The following is a 20,297-nucleotide window of genomic DNA, read 5'->3' on the forward strand; positions in this document are numbered from 1 at the left end:
ACCACTCACACTGCCACAGCAACAGTCCAAGAGCCGCCACCACATCTTTATTGCATCGCCAGTGAAGAACGGTGAGTAACTTATTTTACAAGGAACACTCCCCCGTGAGTGGACAATACCCAATTCCAGAACACAGGGGGTGAACACGGAGTACATCTATTTACAGAGTCTGAGGAGCAAGGGGGTGGGAGAAGAGTCAGTGCCTAGAGCACTGAGCAGAGCTTAGAGCAAGCCAGTGCGCACGTTCTCCTGGCAAAGAGAAACTGGGCTTGTCCACGCTGGTGAGGCCTGGAGGGAGATCTCCCGGTGAAGCACAGGGCCGGGAGGTGAGTCTGGGACCAGTGGTGAGTCTGGGAGTGAATTGGCGCTGGGGACCCTGCTTAGGCAGCATCACAGAGGTTAGCAAATTCCGGGTGACTTTTAGCCTCTCCCATCCGGGCATGAAGGGAAGTGTCGGTAAGTTGGCTTCCAGTGTAGATGTGGGTGGGGTGGTCTGAGAGACAGGCCTTTGCTGGTTTGCTCAGCTTTGCAGCTCTGCTCTGAGCCAAGCAATTCTCACAGAATCAGCCCACAGTTGGAAGAGTTGGCTTCTGAGGCTGAATGAGCCAGTGTGTGGTCAGATGACCAGAGCCTGAGTCATGTGTAGGATGGCAGGGATGGTTACGAGCCACCCGGAGTGGCCCGAGACTCCCACTCGAGAGAAGTAGCCTAGCTGTGGGACAAAGGGAACGACTACAGTGGTGCTGAGAACTGCGGTCCCGTCGGCCCTCGTTAACCCCAGAACAGAAGAATCATGGCTGAAGGCTGCAGGGAGGCGAGGTCTTCCTGTGATGTTCTGTACAGCTTCCTGGGAAGACTCAGGACTCAGCCCACATCCCATGAACTCCCCGCTGGCCCTGCTGACTTGCTGTGTTCATCCCACCCTTCGGGACGTGTTAACTGACATCTTTCCTTCCTTCATAGTCACTGTAAGGGCTAACCCGAGTCTGGGCCCGCGGAATGGAGTAATCCTTTGGGGAGTTCCGATTCTGAAAAGAAAACATTCATATTCTTCAACCCACTCCACTTCCCGGCCATTTCCACAGCACTCTGCACTCCAACCTGGGCAGGAGTCTAACTTTCCTTCCCTTCCTCTAAGCCCTCCCCTGCCCTGCACTCCAGTCTCCTGTCCTAACCCCATGAGGCAGATTACAGGAAAGTAGACCCGTGATCCTTTCTAGGTGGCATCTAGGGGCCATCAGAGTGGCAACATCATCTATTCCCAAAGGACAAATGCTCCTGGGGTGCTAACACTGCTGATGAAAAAAGAGAAAGAGCTCATTTACCTGCAGCTGGAAATGGGTGGAGTACGGGGCATAGAACGTGTCACCTGTCTCTTCAGCACCTGAAACAGACAATGTGGGTTAGGTAAATGTCAGGGTCCCCTCCTTGACAGCCCCCACCTGTGCTCGCCCCAGTTGAGTCATTTATAAAGCATAATGCATTATCCCTTTAATTCTCTGTCTCCCTAGTAGATGGTCAGTTTCATGTGGGAGGAGACTGCGTCCTCAAGCGCAGGCACAGAGTCAGCCCAAAAGTGGTTGAACAAATGAATAACTAGCTGCGTATAATCACTAGGGAAATGCTTTCCAAAACCTCTCCAGAGCCCTCCTCATCCTAGGACCACTCCAAAAGCACATTTGACACCAGTCTTTTCAGACACAGATCTGGCTGGAGGTGTACCTAGAGAGAATCTCACTGGGGATTTACCCACTTCCTTACCTGCCCAACCAGGGCGGGAAAAAGTCATGATTTTCTCTGTGAAGGGATAGAACCTGTGAGTAACTGTTTTCTATCTATTTAGGGGAAATCAGAAGGATTTTTTTTTTTTCGCCGCACCACGCAGCATGCGGGATGTTAGTTCCCCAACCAGGGATGGAAGCCATGCTCCTTGCAGTGGAAGTACTGAGTCCTAACCACTGGACCACCAGGGAAGTCCAAAATCAGAGGGATTTAAACTCAGGAACAGACGAGTCAACACATACGCTCATCATGAATACGATTTAGGGAATTCCCTGGTGGTCCAGTGGTTAGGACTCTGCGCTTTCACTGTCATGGCCTGGGTTCGATCCCTGGTTGGGGAACTAAGATCCCACATGCCGTAGGGCACGGTTAAATAAATAAATAAATACAATGTAAAGCAATCCATTTATTTCCCACCAAATTTACCTGTTCAGTTTACTCAATAAATACCTAAACACCTTCTGTCTGTAAGATATTGTGAGGAATAGAAGGATTCATCAGAATGATTCCTGCCCTGAGGGTGCCGCTGGAGAGTCCGGAATATATGACAGCTACACAAATAACTACGCCATGAGACAGACTCTGATAAGATCATCTCAAAGGTCTAGAGTTAGGCGGGCGGAGCAAAGACTGAGGGGACTGGGGAATAGGGACTCTGCAAAAGGGCAAGAATAAGGAGGGATACGTCAGGCAGAGGACAGACGCTCTTTGAGCCCAGATACACAGGCAGGAAAGTGCAGGGACTTGGTTTGTTTGAACTGAGAGCACAGCTCCAGGGGTGGTGGGTTCGGGCTGTGAAAAACCTCACCAAGGATTCGGGAAATGCACTGGATGCTGGGGCTCCAGTGAGGCATGCGGGCCGGAAGGGGTGGTGGCCAGAGAAGCATTTTAGGGAGGGGAAGCTGGCAATGGCCAATAGAATGAAGGGAAACAAGGATTAAAGGAAGGAAGACTAGGACTTCCCTGGTGGTCCAGTAGGTAAGACTCCAAGCTCCCAATGCAGGGGGCCCAGGTTCCATCCCTGGTCGGGGAACTAGATCCCGCATGCCGCAACTAAAGATCCCGCGTGCCGCAATTAAGACCCTGCACAGCCTAAATAAATAAATTAATTAATAATAAGGGAAGGACGACAAGTTAGGGACCGATAACACAGAGTCCAAGCGTGAGGTGACAGAGTGAGAGTGTCCATTGGGAATGCACAGGAGGAGGTGGGTGGTAAAGTATCCCCTCCGGCCCTCCCCCTCCCTTCACTCTTCCCAGTGCACAGGAGAGGGACCAGGGCTGCAGAGAGAAACACCGGCAAGCTTTGCACTGAAGGCTTCAAGAGCAAAGAAATTTACTAGCTGGAGCTACGAACCTGGCCTTGGAGGTCCCTCACTCCTGTCCCATACCCACTCCCCTCCCCTGATTAGGCCCGGAGGCTGATGTAAACCCAAGAGATCAATGCATAGAGGCGTAGGAGCAAAAGCAGTTTCTGGCTATCAGTGCAACCTGGCTGCTCAGGACTCCAGACAAGAGCAAAATTCCCTCCCGCGGGCCACAGACGGGCAATAAAATGTGTCTCTTCAGGCTACATCGAAATCCTCAGTAAATTTACGGAGATTCCCACTGGTTTATGATAAAAGAGCTTTCTCCCCACTCTGTGCTCTGTGGTCACTGCATGGCTGGGTTTTGTGCATTCAAATCTACAAAGCCTCCACATTTCTGGAAGGATTGCCTAGTTGACATTTATAAAGAACACTATCTCACCCACTTGTCTCTGGGAATTTATCTAATCATTCTTTTCCCATTCCTTTGCTCCATCTTGTTTTGATTCAGAGAAATCTACATGGCATTGGGTAGAACATACTAGATAAAGACCACCAAGGCCAGCTTCTAGTTCTACTTGTCTCTAACTAGCTGGATGAGTTTTTCTTTTTTTAATTTTTATTCATTTATTTGTTCATTTTTTGGCTGCACTGGGTCTTTGTTGCTGCGCACAGGCTTTCTCTAGTTGCGGCGAGTGGGGGCTACTCTTCATTGCGGTGTGCGGACTTATTGCGGTGGCTTCTCTTGCTGCGGAGCACGGGCTCTAGGTGCATGGGCTTCAGTAGTTGTGGCATGCGGGCTCTAGAGCGCAGGCTCAGTAGTTGTGACACACGGGCTTGGTTGCTCCGTGGTATGTGGGATCTTCCTGGACCAGGGCTCGAACCCATGTCCCCTGCATTGGCAGGCGGATTCTTAACCACTGCGCCACCAGGGAGGTCCCTCTAGCTGGATGATTTTAAGTAAGATCTGAGCCGCGGGGACCTTATCTGTTCTATCGGGAGTATGACCTGATAATCTTGCATGTTCCTTACAGTAATAATATCTTATGATTTTTCCCCACTTTCCCATAAGGGATTCTCCACCCAGCCAGGCTCTGTACCTTGAGTCATTCCCTCTTGAGAATAAGCTGTGTTCTCCACACCATAGCTCTGCTTCATGAGCTGAGGTTTACAGAAAGCATCCTCCACAGGGTAATCCATGGGGTTCCGTTGCTTTGTGAGCAGCTGAAGCTCGGGTGCAACATAAGCCAACAGGAAAACCCAGCCATTGGCCACCAAGGCTGAACTGAGGATGGTGTCATCCCACTCTGGGCCAGGGGTGGGAACCAAGAGCAGGCTGATCCACGTCACCCAGATGGCAATGGAGAGGAGCGTAGCGAGGAAGATGTGGGCCCCGTGCCTCTTCCAGCCGGTGAAGGGTCCCCAAAAGGTGAAAGAGGTCGTGAAGAAGGTCAGCGTCATCAGGAAGAAGACGTAGATGAGCAGCATGACGAAGTCCTCATTGCGCCGAGGCGGAGGGAGCTCAGAGAAGATGTTGACGTTGGTCCTGTTCATGGTGAGGACCACATACTCGATGGCGATGACATCCTGCACCAGGCTGAGGCCCAGGGCCAGGCCCAGCATCGCCAGCATGGAGAGAGGCTGCCTCCCTTGGACCAGCTTCGTCAGGTTGAAGGCGTGAACCAGGAGGCAGGAGAAGCAGAGGGCAAAGAGGATGCCGAAGAGGAAGAAGCGTGTGGGCCCCGTGCTGCCATCAAGGCTGATGATGAAGGCGAAGGTGAGGCCGAAGATCCCCAGCACACCCAGGAGAAAGAGGAACTGGGTGGGGAGCACTTTACGTTTGTTGGAGTCTTGCACCTTGCAGATGAAGACCAGGAGGGCGATCATGAAGGCCACCGAGGTCACAGCGCCCACCGCAGCCAAGGCCTCTAAGACGATGCCCCAGGCTGCCTTCCTATCACACAGCCTGTGGTACCTGGGGTCCAGGCCCAAGCAGCAACCGTCAGGGGGAACTGTGCCCATTCTCGTCCTGCAAGAAAGCAAAGTTGCAGGTGGGGGTGAATCTCCCCACAAACTCAGGCACGGAGGACCAAGAACTATTCGGAAACTATTTTGTATATTTAGCCAGGGTTTTTGCCCCTGAACTTACAACGTTAGATCAAGCTACTAGCTGTTCTCCACCTCTCATGGCAAATTCTAAAGGCTGATGAAGGGAAGAAACAATCTCATACCTTCCTCCCCGCAATTTAACTATGTTAATACTTACCCTGAAGCCAGAGGGCCCAGGGCTCTGACAAGGTGTTTCAGAGTCACATCTCGAAAACTACGTCACAAATAACTTGCCAGGGGTCCTGATATGTTTGGCTAGTGTTTCCTTAGGAATTGGTGAACATGGAAATATGTAACCATAAAGTTAACACTTTGGGAATTCCCTGGCGGTCCAGTGGTTAGCACTCAGTGCTCTCACTGGTGGGGTCTGGGTTGGATCCCTGGTCAGGGAACTAAGATCCCACAAGCAGGGCAGTGTGGCCAAAAAATTTAAAAAGTAAACACTTTAAACATAATGTGTCAGTCTCCAGTTTTTTTTCCACCTTGGGCCCGGCCTCAGATATTATTTGTAAGCATCCCATTCTCTCACGGACAAGAGGAGTTGTCTGAATTGTAGATTTCTCTGCAGAAGGCCAGCCTTCCCCTCTCAGCCCCTGGGTCCTCTTCCTCAGCTCTGCTGTCACATATTATTTTCCCTTCTTAATTAAGGTTTGTAAAGTTGGCTCTGCTAATCCAGAAAGGCAATGGAAGGGGTCTTCCCTGTCATAGGGTTGGCCATGCGTTGCGGCTTGTTGGATCTTAGTTCCCCAGCTAGGGATCGAACCCATGCCCTCGGCAATGAAAGTGTGGAGTCCTAACCACTGGACCGCCAGGGAATTCCCCATAGTGAGCTCTTAATTAGCTACCTGTAAGGAGGGATGGCCCGGATGACACAAAAACGGTGGGTGACCCAACAAAAAATATTCCCAATAGCTAATGCTCATTTTTACTATGAATCAGAAACCCTTCTAATCACTTCTCATATATATATTTAGTAGTTTAATTTGATAGCAATCCTATAAGGTAAAAATGATTATCCCTATTTGACAGATGAGGAAACTGAGGCAGGGAGAGATCAAGTTATTTGCCCAACATCACACAGCTAGGAAATGGCAGAGGCAGGATTTGAATCCAGGTTTTATCTGGCTCTAGGTGGGGATCCCTGGTCTTAACTACTATAGGTGCTACCTCTCCAGGGAGTTCGAATGGGCCTTAGAATGCAATCTGAGATATTCCCTCCCCCTTCTTTCCCTCATCAGATGCCCGGTAAACCAGCTATCTGTGGTCCTAATTCTACTCTCTTAGTTCAGCCCCACTGAAGGATAGGTGCTCCCAGGTGATAGATGATCCACAAGGCAGGTAATCTACTCACCCACTCAGGGATAATCAGAAATCGACTTGAGGTAGAGCAGCTTACTTCCTATACATCTGTCCTTAATCTCCCAGATCTGCTGCCTTTTTTCCTTCCACAACCTCCATGTCAATTTTAGACCCAGCTGATTTCCCAAACCCCATGAAATCGAATTCCTAGGGATTCCGGGCACACGTGGGAAGATGAGTTGGGAAATGGGAAGGGAAAGGAGTTTGTATATTTCCTCAAAATGGATGATTCTTAAATTCCAAAGTCAGTGTCAGATAAGATGTTGAAATTCAGGACCGCTCTGGTTTTAACAGCTTCTCAACAAAACTATAATTTTTTTCTGAATTATATTACTGTTTATAAGTTTCTATGGCACGATTCTTATTGATTTGTTGTATACTATTTATGCATGTAGTCTTTTTTTTTTTTTTTTTTTGCTCTAGCTTTTCTTCTTCTGACAGGATTGCTCATTCAACAGAGAAATCTTTTGAATTGACTAGAAGACAAATATTGCGGGGGTGGGGAGCGGGGGCAGAGTTAAAAGAAGGGAAGGCTCGTTGAGACCCCCTCCATAGAAAAGCACAAGTGAAAGCTCTTGGCCTCTTCTAGTGCCAAATTGGGAGAAAATGTGCATGAAGAAATCAGCAAGAAGAAGACAGCTGGGATTGAGAAGCAGGAAAAAGCAAAACATATCTAGAGTCCTGCCTCTTTCCTTATAGCAGAAAATACAGCTCAGAATTTCTGCACCACATACCCATAAATGCTTATAAACAAGATTTCTCAGGCCCTTCACAGCACTGTAGGGGTGCTGTGATCAACCCAAGACAAACAAGAAAACCCTCCCCTCCCCTTCCATCCTGTCTCTTCAAAACCAAATCACAAAATATGACACAAATGAACTTATCCATGAAACAGAAACAGACTCACAGACATAAAGAACAGACTTGTGGTTGCCAAGAGGGAGGGGGTGGGGGAGGGATGGATTGGGAGTTTGGGTTAGCTGATGTAAACTATTATATGTAAAATGGATAAAAAAGGTCCTACTGCATAACACAGGGAACTATATTCAATATCCTGTAATAAATCATAATGGAAAAGAATTTTTTAAAAAAAGATCAAGGACTTCCCCAGTGGCACAGCGGTTAAGAATCTGCCTGCCAATGCAGGGGACACAGGTTCGAGCCCTGGTCCGGGAAGATCCCACATGCCGCGGAGCAACTAAGCCTGTGCGCCACAACTACTGAGCCTGTGCTCTAGAGCCCACAAGCCACAACTACTGAAACCCGTGTGCCTAGAGCCCGTGGTCCGCAACAAGAGAAGCCCGTGCACTGCAACGAAGACCCAACGCAGTCAAAAATAAATAAATAAATTTATTAAAAAAAAAAAAAGATCAAATCACAAGACGGAGCACAGCGAGGTGGGACACATAATGAGCAATTGCTGGCTGACTCTGCAGAGCAAACAAGCATCCTCCTCCGCGTAGACAGAATTCAAACACCTGCTTTCCTTAAAGATGCAAAATCTGGACTTCCCTGGTGTTCCAGTGGGTAAGACTCCACTCTCCCAATGCAGGGGGCCCGGGTTCAATCCCTGGTCGAGGAACTAGATCCCACATGCCACAACTAAGAGCCCACATGCAGCAACTAAGAGCCCACATGCAGCAACTAAGAGTTTTCATGCCGCCAACGAAGATCCCACGTGCTGCAACTAAGACCCGGCTCAGCCAAAATAAATAAATAAATTTTAAAATAATAACAATAAATAAAGATGCAAAATCACCTCTTCAGTTCAATGAGATAGTTGTGTCCCAGCATTGTTTTATTCACATAGCCATTAGGAAAAAATTATATATATGTATATGCCATATAACACATACACACATATATGAATGACTATTATATAGATGCTAGCATTTTATATGTGTGGTGTGTTTGAATAAAATAAATAACTTAAATAATTGATGGCTTAAATCCATCTTCCATACTTTGTAATGAAATTTGCCTCTCCAAGCTTAACTTTTTTCTTTTTTTTTGTCCGCGCTGGGTGGCATGCAGGATCTTAGTTTCCCGACCAGGGATCGAACCAGTGTACCCTGGAGGGGAAGCACGAAGTCTTAACCACTGGACCTCCAGGGAAGTCCCTGCAAGCTTCACTTTACAATATAGCCATTCATTCAACCAGCACCACTATGTGTCAATCATGTCAATCACTCTTCTAGATGCTCAATGGTAAAGGGGAAAACAGACATCAGACATGATCCTTGCTGTAGTAGGAGAAATAGATGGACAGATGGTGGTAATCACCACCACTGCCACGACCTTCCTGTGGCCTTCCCTGCCCAGGGGTCTGCCACCTGCAGTCCACTCCAGGGAAATGACACCCTGGTCATCCCGACCGCATGCAGAGCACAGAGCAAAGAGTGGGTTACATTCCGCCTCCCCAGGGCAGTGCAGAATGAGACACAGGAGGAAAAAGAAAGGCAGATGCACTTCAGATACAGGCAACCCCTGAAATACAAGGCCCCCCAAAGTCTGATACACTTCGCCCTGGGTGGAACCGGACGGGTGGGGGGGGACACGCCCCCTTGTCTATGCTGAGGATGCAGAAGAGGAAGAACCGGGTCTAATTCAAGGGCAGCGAGCGGCACAGGGGAAGGGACCAGGCTCCAGCATTTCCTTTACTCTCCACCTCCCCACCTCACTTCCTCTCAGATTAATCATAAGGGCAGTGTCCAGCTGGAAAGGTATTTCTCTCACCTCCCCGCCCTTCCCTGCAAACTGCTCCTTCCCCACCCCTCAGGGCAGTGCTGTTTGTTGACAGGTAGTTGTTATCATAATTACCTGATAATTATAAAGGACTCTGAACCTGATGACTGTCAGTCTGGAGAGACTGATGAGGTTCTCACCTAAAGGAAGGTTCTGGTGCTGCACAGAGGGATGGCAGGGCAGAGACCTCCTGCTCCCAACTGGGACCTCTAGGCCCTTCCCATCTGTGCAGCTGTGCAGGAAGGGTTTGTGTCTTGGGGCCTCCTGGTGCCCACAGACCAGGGTCCGACACTGTAAGCACGTAAGGTAGGGGGTCCCTGGAGAAAGAGAACGAGGCATGGCTTTCTTGACATAAGAGAAGCCATTTTTGGCCTAAGTTGTTTTGTGATCTAAGCCTGGTCACAGTGCTTGCCCATGAACAGGTCTCAGAAATTAATGATCTTTATTTTTTTTTAAGATTTTTTTTTTTTTTTGATGCGGACCATTTTTTTAAAGTCTTTATTGAATCTGTTACAATAGTGCTTCTGTTTTATGTTTTGTTTTTTTGGCCAGGAGGCATGTGGGATCTTAGCTCCCCGACCAGGTATCAAACCCGCACCCACTGCATTGGAAGACAAAGGCTTAACCACTGGACCACCAGGGAAGTCCCAGCAATTAATGATCTTAAGGGAATAAAAGAATGCAGAAATAAGCAACCGTGATCAGGCAAGAGAAGTACCAACAGCAAAGATAATAGATCAGTTGTAAAGACTCCCAGTTCTGCTCAAAGATTAGCCTGAAGCGCTCAACCACCAGATCAACTGGAGTCTAAGGGGTGATGGTGTTGACCTTTTCTGACCATCATGACTTAAGTCAACAAAAGCTTGGACTCTGTCGACGCCCAAGCCCCTTCATGAATATGCATGGACCCTTAGCTTAAAACTTCCCCAATTTTGCCATTTGGAGAGACATTGCTTTGGGAAAGATCCCCAATGTTCTCCTTACTTGCTACAAGTAATAATAAATCCTTCCTTCTCCTGATCTTTGGCTTGGTTGTGTCTTTTGGCTCAACACTCACCAAGAAGTGAATCCAGTTTTCCAAGTAACAACACGAGCAATTGACAGTGGGTATGTACAGGAGAAGAACCCCACTTCCCCCAATTTCACCTCCACCTCCCACCCCCAATCATGCAAGGGAGATGGAGAAACAGTCCCTGAATTACCTTTAAAACGCTTTTTTTTAAAGTAAAAATAGAACTACCATATGACCCAGCAATCCCACTACTGGGTATATACCCTCAGAAAACCATAATTCAAAAAGAGTCATGGGGGCTTCCCTGGTGGCGCAGTGGTTGAGAGTCTGCCTGCCAATGCAGGGGACACGGGTTCGAGCCCTGGTCTGGGAGGATCCCACATGCCACGGAGCAACTAGGCCCGTGAGCCACAATTACTGAACCTGCGCGTCTGGAGCCTGTGCTCCGCAACAAGAGAGGCCGCGATAGTGAGAGGCCAGCGCACCGCGATGAAGAGTGGCCCCCACTCGCCGCAACTAGAGAAAGCCCTGGCACAGAAACGAAGACCCAAACACAGCCAAAAATAAATAAATAAATTAATTAAAAAAAAAAAAAAGAGTCATGTACCACAATGTTCATTGCAGCACTATTTACAATAGCCAGGACATGGAAGCAACCTAAATGTCCATTGACAGATGAATGGGTAAAGAAGATGTGGCACATATATACAATGGAATATTACTCAGCCATAAAAAGAAACGAAATTGAGTTATTTGTAGTGAGGTGGATAGATTAGAGTCTGTCATAGAGAGTGAAGTAAGTCAGAAAGAGAAAACCAAATAACGTATGCTAACACATATATATGGAATCTAAAAAAAAAGAAAAAATGGTTATGAAGAACCTAGGGGCAGGACAGGAATAAAGACACAGACGTAGAGAATGGACTTGAGGACACGGGGAGGGGGAAGGGTAAGCTGGGACGAAGTGAGAGATTGGCGTGGACATATATACACCATCAAACGTAAAATAGATAGCTAGTGGGAAGCAGCTGCATGACACAGGGAGATCAGCTCGGTGCTTTGTGACCACCTAGAGGGGTGGGATAGGGAGGGTGGGAGGGAGACGCAAGAGGGAGGAGATATGGGGATATATGTATATGTATAGCTGATTCACTTTGTTATAAAGCAGAAACTAACACACCATTGTAAAGCAATTATACTCCAATAAAGATGTTTAAAAAAAAGAATAAATTTTACCAAGATAAAGATAAAAAAATAAAATATGAAAAGAAAAGATGTTTAAAAAACCCACTTTTTTTAATGTTTGTTTTTATTATAGAAAATTTCAAGCATACTCAAAAATAAAGAGAATAGTATAATGAAGGCCCATCATTTGGTTTCAAAACTTACCACTATTTGCCCTATTTTCCTTCATCTACATCCCCATCCCACTCACTAGATCATTTTTAATCTAGTGAGAAATCCCAGACATCATTCTATGCATAAATGCTTCAGTATGTGTCTCTAAAAGATAAAACCCTTTTTAACTTAACCCCACTTTAAAAATTAATGATGACCCTTTAATATCAAATATCCAGTTAGGGTTCAGAGTTCTCAGTTCTCTCAAACGTCTTTTTTAAAAACTTCTGAGTAAGTAATTTTTTTATCTGAGTGACTAATATTTTTGGAATAATCCTTCCTAATTCACCTCTCAGCCCTCCTCCATCCCTTCCCCAGCATGACAGCGATTTCGCAATGGGTCTGAAGCATCCTGAGCACTTTGAATTTTGTCAGAGAGAAATCAAACTCACCAAACGCACTAACAAGCAGGTCTGCACTGAGAAGGCGCTGGGTCACATAGGGAATGGCCCAGATGAGCTACCAGGAAAGTGGCTGGGGACGAAGGACAGGGTTCTGAGAAGCTGAGGGCTTCTAGCAAGCAGGGTTTGAGGAAGAAAAGGGAAGCATCAGCATCTGGGATTAGAAACCGCCAGGAGCTAAAGCGACAGCCTCAGAGAAGAACCTAAGGGCTGGAGCATAAGGAGAAAATGAAACTGGTGGCCATATGGACATCATAGGACCAGAGTCAGAACCAGATTCTGGTCTGGTTATGTCTGCTCATCACCAGAGTCAAGGGCAGACAGACCTGTGGGAATTCCCTGGTAGTCCAGTGCTTAGGACCCTGCGCCGTCACTGCCGTGGCCCGGGTTCAATCCCTGGTCGAGGAGCTAAGATCCCACGAGTTGCGAGGCACAGCAAAGAGAAAAAAGGGCAGAGAGACCTAGGGTCCAACCAAGAAAGAACTTGCTCCTACAAAGACCAAACGGGGGCAGCCCTGGCCGCGGCTGGGCTCCTGTCTAAGTGACCCCAGGTGTCTTCTGGTAGCATGGGTCCTGAGCAAGCAGCGCCAGTAAACAGAGGGATTCACTGGCATCCAGTCATTCACTCCCACTCAGTTCCCTGATTGACTAAACCCTGCGCTCTGGAGGGAGATAGTGAGGTTTCAGCGTGTGCAGCCTCTGGCCTGAGACACGAGAAAGGACTTTGAGTCATGAGGGTGAGACCCTCTTCACTTATTACAGCAGCTGAGCCAACTGCCGCTGTCCAATAATTCACCAACATCCACAACCAAGACCCTGATAGCCCTCGGCGCTGTCTTAAGCCCTTTACAGGTGAGCCCAGGCATGACAGAAAGGTTAAAAAAAAAAAAAAAAAAAGAGGGAGGAAAGGGAGAAGGAAAGGAGAAACAAGAAGAACCAGAAGCCGCGGCTGAGGGGGAGGGGAGGACCGGGAAGGAGGGAGTCGCTGCGCTCAATTCCCAGCCCTGTGACTCCGCCCCTTTAGGAAAGAGGGGTTTCAGCGGCCCCTGTGTGCGGACACCATCTCCTGGAACCTCCATCCTCTCCAAAGCGGGGCTGGGTGCTGAACTAGGCGGTCTGAGCCCATGTCCATTTCCTCTGTTCATCCCTCTGGGGAACTCCTTGTAGACAATTTCCAAATCACTTTCTCCCTCCCCCTCATCCTCCTTCCTGCCCCATTTCCTGTCATTAAAAGAATATGTGCCGCAAACTCCTAACCAAACCCCAGACCAGGGCTGGAGGTGAGGTGGAAGGGTCTGAGTACGGGCTGGGCTCAGGACGCAGGGTGAACGCTCACCTGCCAGACAGAGCCACAGGGGTGCTAGAGCAGGACTGGCCCTAGACTGGCCTTGACACACGGCATTGACTGCGATGCAGGGACAAATGCCAGCATGTGAAGGGTCTCTCAGCTTCTTCTTTGCAACCTCTGAAGACTCCTGTTTCCCCAGAGAGGTGGGGAGGCGTCTGGAGTTACTTACATCCAGACCTAGTAAGTTGCCTAGCTGACTGTATGCGGCCCACCCCAGATTAGCTGAGCAGGAATTACCCGCGGCCCTGAATCTTGCCCAGAGCTGATCTTATGTTCCTCCTTATGAGATCTATCTCCTTCTGTCATCTAAAAAGAAGAAGACGATACATGTATAACTGATTCACTTTGCTGTACACCTGAAACTAACACAACATTGTAAATCAACTATACTCCAATAAAAAAATATTTGTAATAAAAATAAATAAAAATAAAAAGAAGAGGACGATACTGACCTCTTAGGACAACTGCCTGGGGAATGATATCAAATAACTCAAGTGTTTGTTAAAGCTGGGCCTTCACACCATCCCAAGCCAGGCAAACTGGCAATTTTCTAGCATTTTAATTTTCTCTCTATTCTTGGAATTGCCACATTCAGTCAGTAGTAATAACAATAGTCACAATATAAGTATGATTAAAATGAATGACAACTACCGTCACGTACTGAGTCCTCTTGTGAGCCAGGCTCGGTGCTGAGTGTTTATATGTTTTTTTATGTGCGTTCACTCATTTACATGCTTTTACATCTATTTTCATATTTAATATTCCTACAACCCGTTTTATAGGTGATAAGACTGACTCTTGGAGAGATGAAGTTACACGTCCAGTGTGAATTAGTTAGGAAGAATATCCCTTTATGAGTAGTCTTAATTAGAATTTAATCTTTTCTTTCATCTCTAAATCACTATTATGCTCTCTGAAGCTTTTCTCCCTGACTCCAGCTTCACTCTATTTTTTTTTTTTTTTTTGAAATTGAAGTATAGTTGATTTACAATGCTGTGTTAGGTCCTGGTGTACAGCAAAGTGATTCAGTTATACATATGTATATATTCTTTTTCATATTCTTTCCGTTATGGTTTATTACAGGATATTGAATATAGTTCCCTGTGCTATACAATAGGACCTTGTTGTTTATCCATTCTCTGTATAATAGTTTGCATCTGCTAACCCCAAACTCCCAATGCATCCCTCCCTCACACCCCTCCCCCACACCCCTCCCCTTGGCAACCACAAGTCTGTTCAAGCCTCTCTCTATTTAAACCACATCCAATAAGCCTCCAAAATAAGCAATCCTGCATTTGGTCAATCTTCCTGTCAATCTTCCTGCATTTGCTGTGTTAAGTGTACAAATCATGCAGACCCTCAGACAGAAAGTGTGGCCGCTGCCCCTAGGAGCACCAACAGAGTCACACTGACATACAAATACGGGTTGCAGAGTGTGCAGGGAATGCTGAGGGCACACGGAAAACAGTGACCCACTCTACCTAAAGCGGTAAAAAAAAAAAAAGGCTTTAGAGAGGAGACCAGGGGGAGATGAGGCCTGAAAGATGGGCAGGGAATGGTGGGAGATTTTAAGAAGGTAGAACCAAATGGAGCTTAGAAATACAGGCTCGTGGGGAGAGATATCCAGTTTAACTTTGTTAAATCTAAGATGAATTGGGGGGACTTCCCTGGCAGTTCAGTGGTTAAGACTCCACGCTTCCACCACAGGGGGCTCGGGTTCGATCCCTGGTCGGGGAACTAAGATCTTTTTTTTTATTGGAGTATAGTTGATTTACAATGTTGGGTTAGTTTCAGGTGTACAGCTAAGTGATTCAGTTATACATATACATATATTCATTCTTTTTTAGATTCTTTTCTCATATAGGTTATCACAGAGTATTGAGTAGAGTTCCCTGTGCTATACAGTAGGTCCTTGTTGGTAATCTGTCTCATATATAGTGGGGTGTGTGTGTGTGTTCATGCCAGATTACGCCCTCTTTTTACAGTGGAGGAAACAGAGGAACAGAGACATTAAATAACTTGCCCAAGATCACCTGGCTCTTAGAAGCCAGGCTCCTGGGAGTTCCCTGGTGACCCAGTGGTTAGGACTCAGCACTTTCACCGCCATGGCCCGGGTTCAATCCCTGGTCAGGGAACTGAGATCCCGCAAGCCGAGTGGCGCAGCCAAAAAAAATTTTAAATAAAAAATAAATAAAAGCCAGGCTCCACGACACCAGATTGTGCTGACCCTGAGTGCTTGAACATGTGAGCCTGAGGCTCAGGAGAGGTTTGGGCTATGAGTACAGATGGGGGGGTCACGGGCTCATAGCAGGTATCGGAAGGCTTTGGAGGAGACCAGATCACACAGGGAGCATGCAAGGCAGCAAGAGGGCCAAGGACAGAACCCTGGGACACCGTCTCATGGAAGCAGGAGTCAGCAAAGGTTGTTCAAAAGAAACTGCCAGAGTTAGTACAAGAAATAAGCCCGGCTGGTTTCTTAGAAGTCAAGGAGCAGTTTCCCAAAGAGTGGTTGATGGAGTTAAATGCTACAAGGGCAGCAAAGAAGAGAAGACGTGGGAAGGAATCTTTGGGTTTAGCAGTTTAAAAGCATATCAAAAGAAAAATAAATAAATAATTAAAAGCATATCAGCTCCTTTCTGTCTGTTACAACAGATTCAGCCTCAGTGTGAGCTTCAAGGCTTTTCTCCAACTGGTCCTCCCACCCACTTTTTCCTGGTTTCCTAACTCCCCTCCCCACATCTATGCAAGGTAAGCAAAACTTCTAAGAGTATCTTCTATCTGGAAGGGAACTGGGACTCATCTAAGACCCTCTCTTACAAAGTCGCTATTTGCCTCATCACATACATTATTCTCCTTGCCAGAAAGGCCCTTCTCCTCCTAGCCACAATTCATGTACCATGTTTCTTAGAAACTTGACGCAAAACTTACCTCTACCTTGAGGGTTTTTTAATTATTAGTCCCATCTCATTCTAAATTTGTAGATCTCTTCATAGTTTTTACAATTAAGAATTTCTCGGTGCTCAAGTTTTTCCATATATATGTCATATATTATACATTAATATCAGTGCTAACTCACCTAGATCACCAGATAACAAGCTTCTTAAGGAAATAGAGCAAGTCTTCTATTTGTTGGTATCTCCCTATGTGCTCTGCACAGTGGCTGTTGAGCAAATGTTTTGGACTAAAACTGAGCGTGAATATAACTCAAAGCAAGTTATTCATTAGCAAGTGTGAGTAATGGGGAGGAAGGATTTGGGGAGCTGAATATGTGCTGATGCTAATCCTTGTATTTTTATCTAGGCTGAGCTCTAAGACGAGGGTGGAGTCCCACAGAAATTTCTCTGCCCTAGGTGAAGGATTAGCTGTAAATGGAAAGTGTCTACAGGGAAATCTCCAGGATCCCCTCTTCTGGGTAAGCCATCCAGATTCTGAGGACATAAAAGTGATGCATCGTGGCAACAGCTTATGAATAACATCTGAATAACATCACTGAGTTGAGTTTCTATGTAGTAACTGGGAGAAAATAAATCATCATTCCACCACAGGCAGATCTAAACAAGTATAACAACAGTGTTCATCCCAATTTATTCACTTTTGGAGGTATTACCGTCTTCCTCTGTTCTAAACAATGCATGTGAACTTTAGATAAATTACTGAAATATAAAATAAAATACTGGAAATCCCCTTTTTTAACTTAAGATTTTGAGTGAAACTACTAAATCTCTTAGGCCCAGAATTTTAAGATATGAAATTTCCAGGAAATAGGTGGATAAAGTGAAGGCCTCTACTGGTATACCGCCTCAAAGCTCTCAAAGACACCTTCTTTCAAGTATTTTATTTCAACATATGAAGGTAACATATTTATGTTCCCAAGCTAAACTTATCTCTCCTTACAAGCCTTTATTTCTAAACCCTGAGAATGGTACTACCATACACTCAGTGTATCTAAAAATACAACATAGACTATCTAATGTGGGGGAAGATAGAGAGAGCAGACCACATGGCCAAAAATTAGATGACAATAGCAAGCAACTATTATTACAATAAATGTAAATGGTAATTTTTTATTTTGAAAAGACTAAATTAAACCATATTATACCTATAAGAACCTCACCTAAAACAACGAGATTCAGAAAAGTTGAAAGTAAAAGAAAGGAAAAAATGAAAATAAGTGCAAAAAAAAGCAACAATAACAGATATGTTTATTTAGCAAGTATTATGTATCAGGTACAAAGTTAAATAATAGCTTGCTCAAGGTAAGAAAATTAAGTAAGAGTTGAGTTATTAATGTCACACAAAGTTTAGTCAAGACAAAAAGCTATTATACTGACCTAAAAGCTTTTTTTATAATAATTAAGAATACTCCACATTGAAGATACAACCATCATAAACTTCTATGCACTGAATAATACAGCACCAAAATACCTAAAACAAATCTACCAGAAATACAAGGAGACATCAAAAGAAATACTATAGTTACAGAAACTTTAATACTTCTTTATCAGTCTTCAGCAGATGAAATAGAAAAAGCAAATAGTAATATGGTAAATTTTTATAAATGTTCTATGGATCCTTTAATATGCTCTATCTTCATATTTTATTAGATCTCTACTATTAATCATGTCATTCAGATCCTCTATATCTGTGATCAGCAAACATCTTTTGTAAAGGACCAGATAATAAGGAACTTAGGCTTTGCAGGCCATTTGTTTGTAGCTGAGAGCAGTCATAGATGATACATAGACAATGAGCATAACTGAGTTCCAATAAAACTTTATTTACAAAAACAGACTGTGGGAAGTGTTTAGCCAGGAATCTAGTTTACCAGCCCTCTCTATATGATTTCTTTTATTGACGTGGTCATGGAATGTTTACAAAAACAGCGTATTTTAGACCACACCAAAAAAAAAAAGTCTGAAATAAGAAATGTACAGGAATGTACATAATGCACAGAAATGTATATAATCTGACCACAGGCAATAAGAATAGGAATATAAGTAGAAACAAAAACACCAAACTACTCAGAAAATTTGAGACTCCTCAAGCAAAATTATTATTCGATTCATTGTTTTTAAAGGCCCTATCGTACCAACATATCATTTCCTGCCCATTTCCTCAGCTCAGTCTGTGGATTTTTAAATAGCAGTGGACCTGAAGACAAACCCCCAGAATGAGAATAAAATCACAGTCAAAACTCTTCTTCACGCCCTCTTCCCTTCAATTCCCACTAAGGAGTGGAATACAAAGAAGCAGGCTCCAATGAGGACGCCCAAAGAGACACATACAGATAGAGAAGGGCTAGAATCTCAGCCCTGGGAAGGAGCTGGGGGCCTTTCCAAGATCCCTTAGGAGGAACTCAAGGCCCAGCCCAGGCCTCCTCACAGCTACATGGCCTGCAGAGCTGGGGTGAGCAATCAGGCTTCCTGACTCAAGGCTAAGAGCACTTCCCAGCAATGTTAGCTCCTTCTGAGTCCTGCTCATTCCCATCTGCCCTTGGCGCACCCACCTACCTCTCCACACCCCAGAGGAGCCTCTTTCCTGGGTGACACTTCTGCTGACCCTCCTCCCCCCGCATTTCTTCCCTCTCCTAGGAGAAGCCAGCACACAGACCGGAGGGCGGAGTTCTGACCCCCCATCCTCACCCCTCCCCAGGCCCCTTGTATCTGAAGTGGCTCAAGTATTCCCCTTCAGGAATGAGCCCACAGGCCTGGCTGATTCAACCAAACCCTTCAACAGGTGTGGCGTTTACAAAACCCTCAGAGGCAAAAATCAGTCTGTAAAGAAGTCAGGAATGGAAAGTCCTTCAAATTCTTTGAACCTGAGCTGCCTCCGCTTCCTTCCCCCCTGGATGTTTAAGGGACCGTCTTGGACAGTTTGGGCCCATTCCCGAGTCCCATCTGGTTGGTGCCTGAAGGTGGGCTATTACTGGACATTCAAATGGACATTCAACCCAGGGAGCCAGAGCAACTCAAGGGACAGCAGAGGAGGGAATGCTGCAGAGCTGAGGGCCACACTCACGTCAAGAGAAGGGATGGCTTCTAGAATCTACTTCCCAAAATTCAGAAGGGCACACTTGTCGTGGAAGGACAAAATAAATGGACACTTTATAGTACCTGGGTAAAGTAGCAGTGGTCACCATCTCCTTCTTCCTGCCCACCCAACCAATTCCCTGCCATTCCTCTAAGATCTTCCTCCTTCTTTTCTCTTCCCCTAGACTGACCCCAGAACTGCTCACCTGCCTGGCCGGGATTCCACCTACTCAGTTTGTTCAATGTGTCTGAGCAGAAACTATTTATCCTGATTATCTTTTTGCTCTCTGCCTCTTAGCCTGGGAAGCCCGGGATGGGGGTGTGGGAATCTGAGTTGAATTAAACTACAGGAATTCCTTTCCTGGGATTGTTTTTTGCTCCGAGCCAGCTGTAGTCTATTACCAGGGTTTCTTTCCTCTCGTATCCCCTCTCCCAGCGCCGCTCTCCCCGCCGCGCGTCCCCCCCGGAGGATTTCAATCCCGAGGCCGGGCGCGCTCTGTGCGCACTGCGCCTCACTTACCCTGCTACCTTGGCTTCGGCGAGTGAACTTGGCGCTGCTTCCCACGCACAGAGGCAGCACAGGAGCCTCTCGGTGCTAGCGGAGCCCGCGGGCAGCAATCCCGCCCTCCCGGCGCGGAGCAGTTATAAAGGCGGCTGTCGCCGGAGGGAGGAGGGAGAGAGGGGGTGAGCAGAGGCACGAGGGGCGGGGGAGGGTCAGGGTGGGGTGGAGTAGGGGGAGAGGACACGCCTATTCCAGTTCCACGGCACTGCGTGCTGTTATGAAAATAAAGTCCCCGTGCCAGGGAA

At 46.3% G+C, this 20,297-nt stretch overlaps 1 protein-coding gene across 1 annotated transcript; it reads right to left on the bottom strand.

Moving 5' to 3' along the window:
- Positions 1-25: 25 nt before the first annotated feature.
- On the bottom strand, positions 26-20,169 carry GPRC5A (G protein-coupled receptor class C group 5 member A). Its single transcript, XM_082420303.1, has 4 exons — positions 20,011-20,169; positions 4,190-5,118; positions 1,326-1,384; positions 26-1,028 (listed from the first exon to the last, which is right to left on the bottom strand). Exons 2-4 carry the CDS (start codon positions 5,109-5,111, stop codon positions 936-938), a joined length of 1,074 nt encoding a protein of 357 aa, XP_082276429.1. The 5' UTR covers positions 5,112-5,118; positions 20,011-20,169; the 3' UTR covers positions 26-935.
- Between the last annotated feature and the right edge of the window lie 128 nt (positions 20,170-20,297).

Source organism: Balaenoptera physalus (genome assembly GCF_965194825.1).
Source record: "Balaenoptera physalus genome assembly, chromosome: 13".
In the NCBI taxonomy this organism is placed as follows: Eukaryota; Metazoa; Chordata; class Mammalia; order Artiodactyla; family Balaenopteridae; genus Balaenoptera; species Balaenoptera physalus.

Excerpts from the sequence above, each read along its gene's own strand:
- GPRC5A (XM_082420303.1), bottom strand. The coding sequence starts at position 5,111 with ATGGGCACAGTTCCCCCTGACGGTTGCTGCTTGGGCCTGGACCCCAGG. Across the intron at positions 1,385-4,189 it reads TCAAGAGGGAATGACTCAAG|GTGCTGAAGAGACAGGTGAC; the intron begins GTACAGAGCCTG and ends TGTCTGTTTCAG. Across the intron at positions 1,029-1,325 it reads CCACCCATTTCCAGCTGCAG|AATCGGAACTCCCCAAAGGA; the intron begins GTAAATGAGCTC and ends TTTTCTTTTCAG.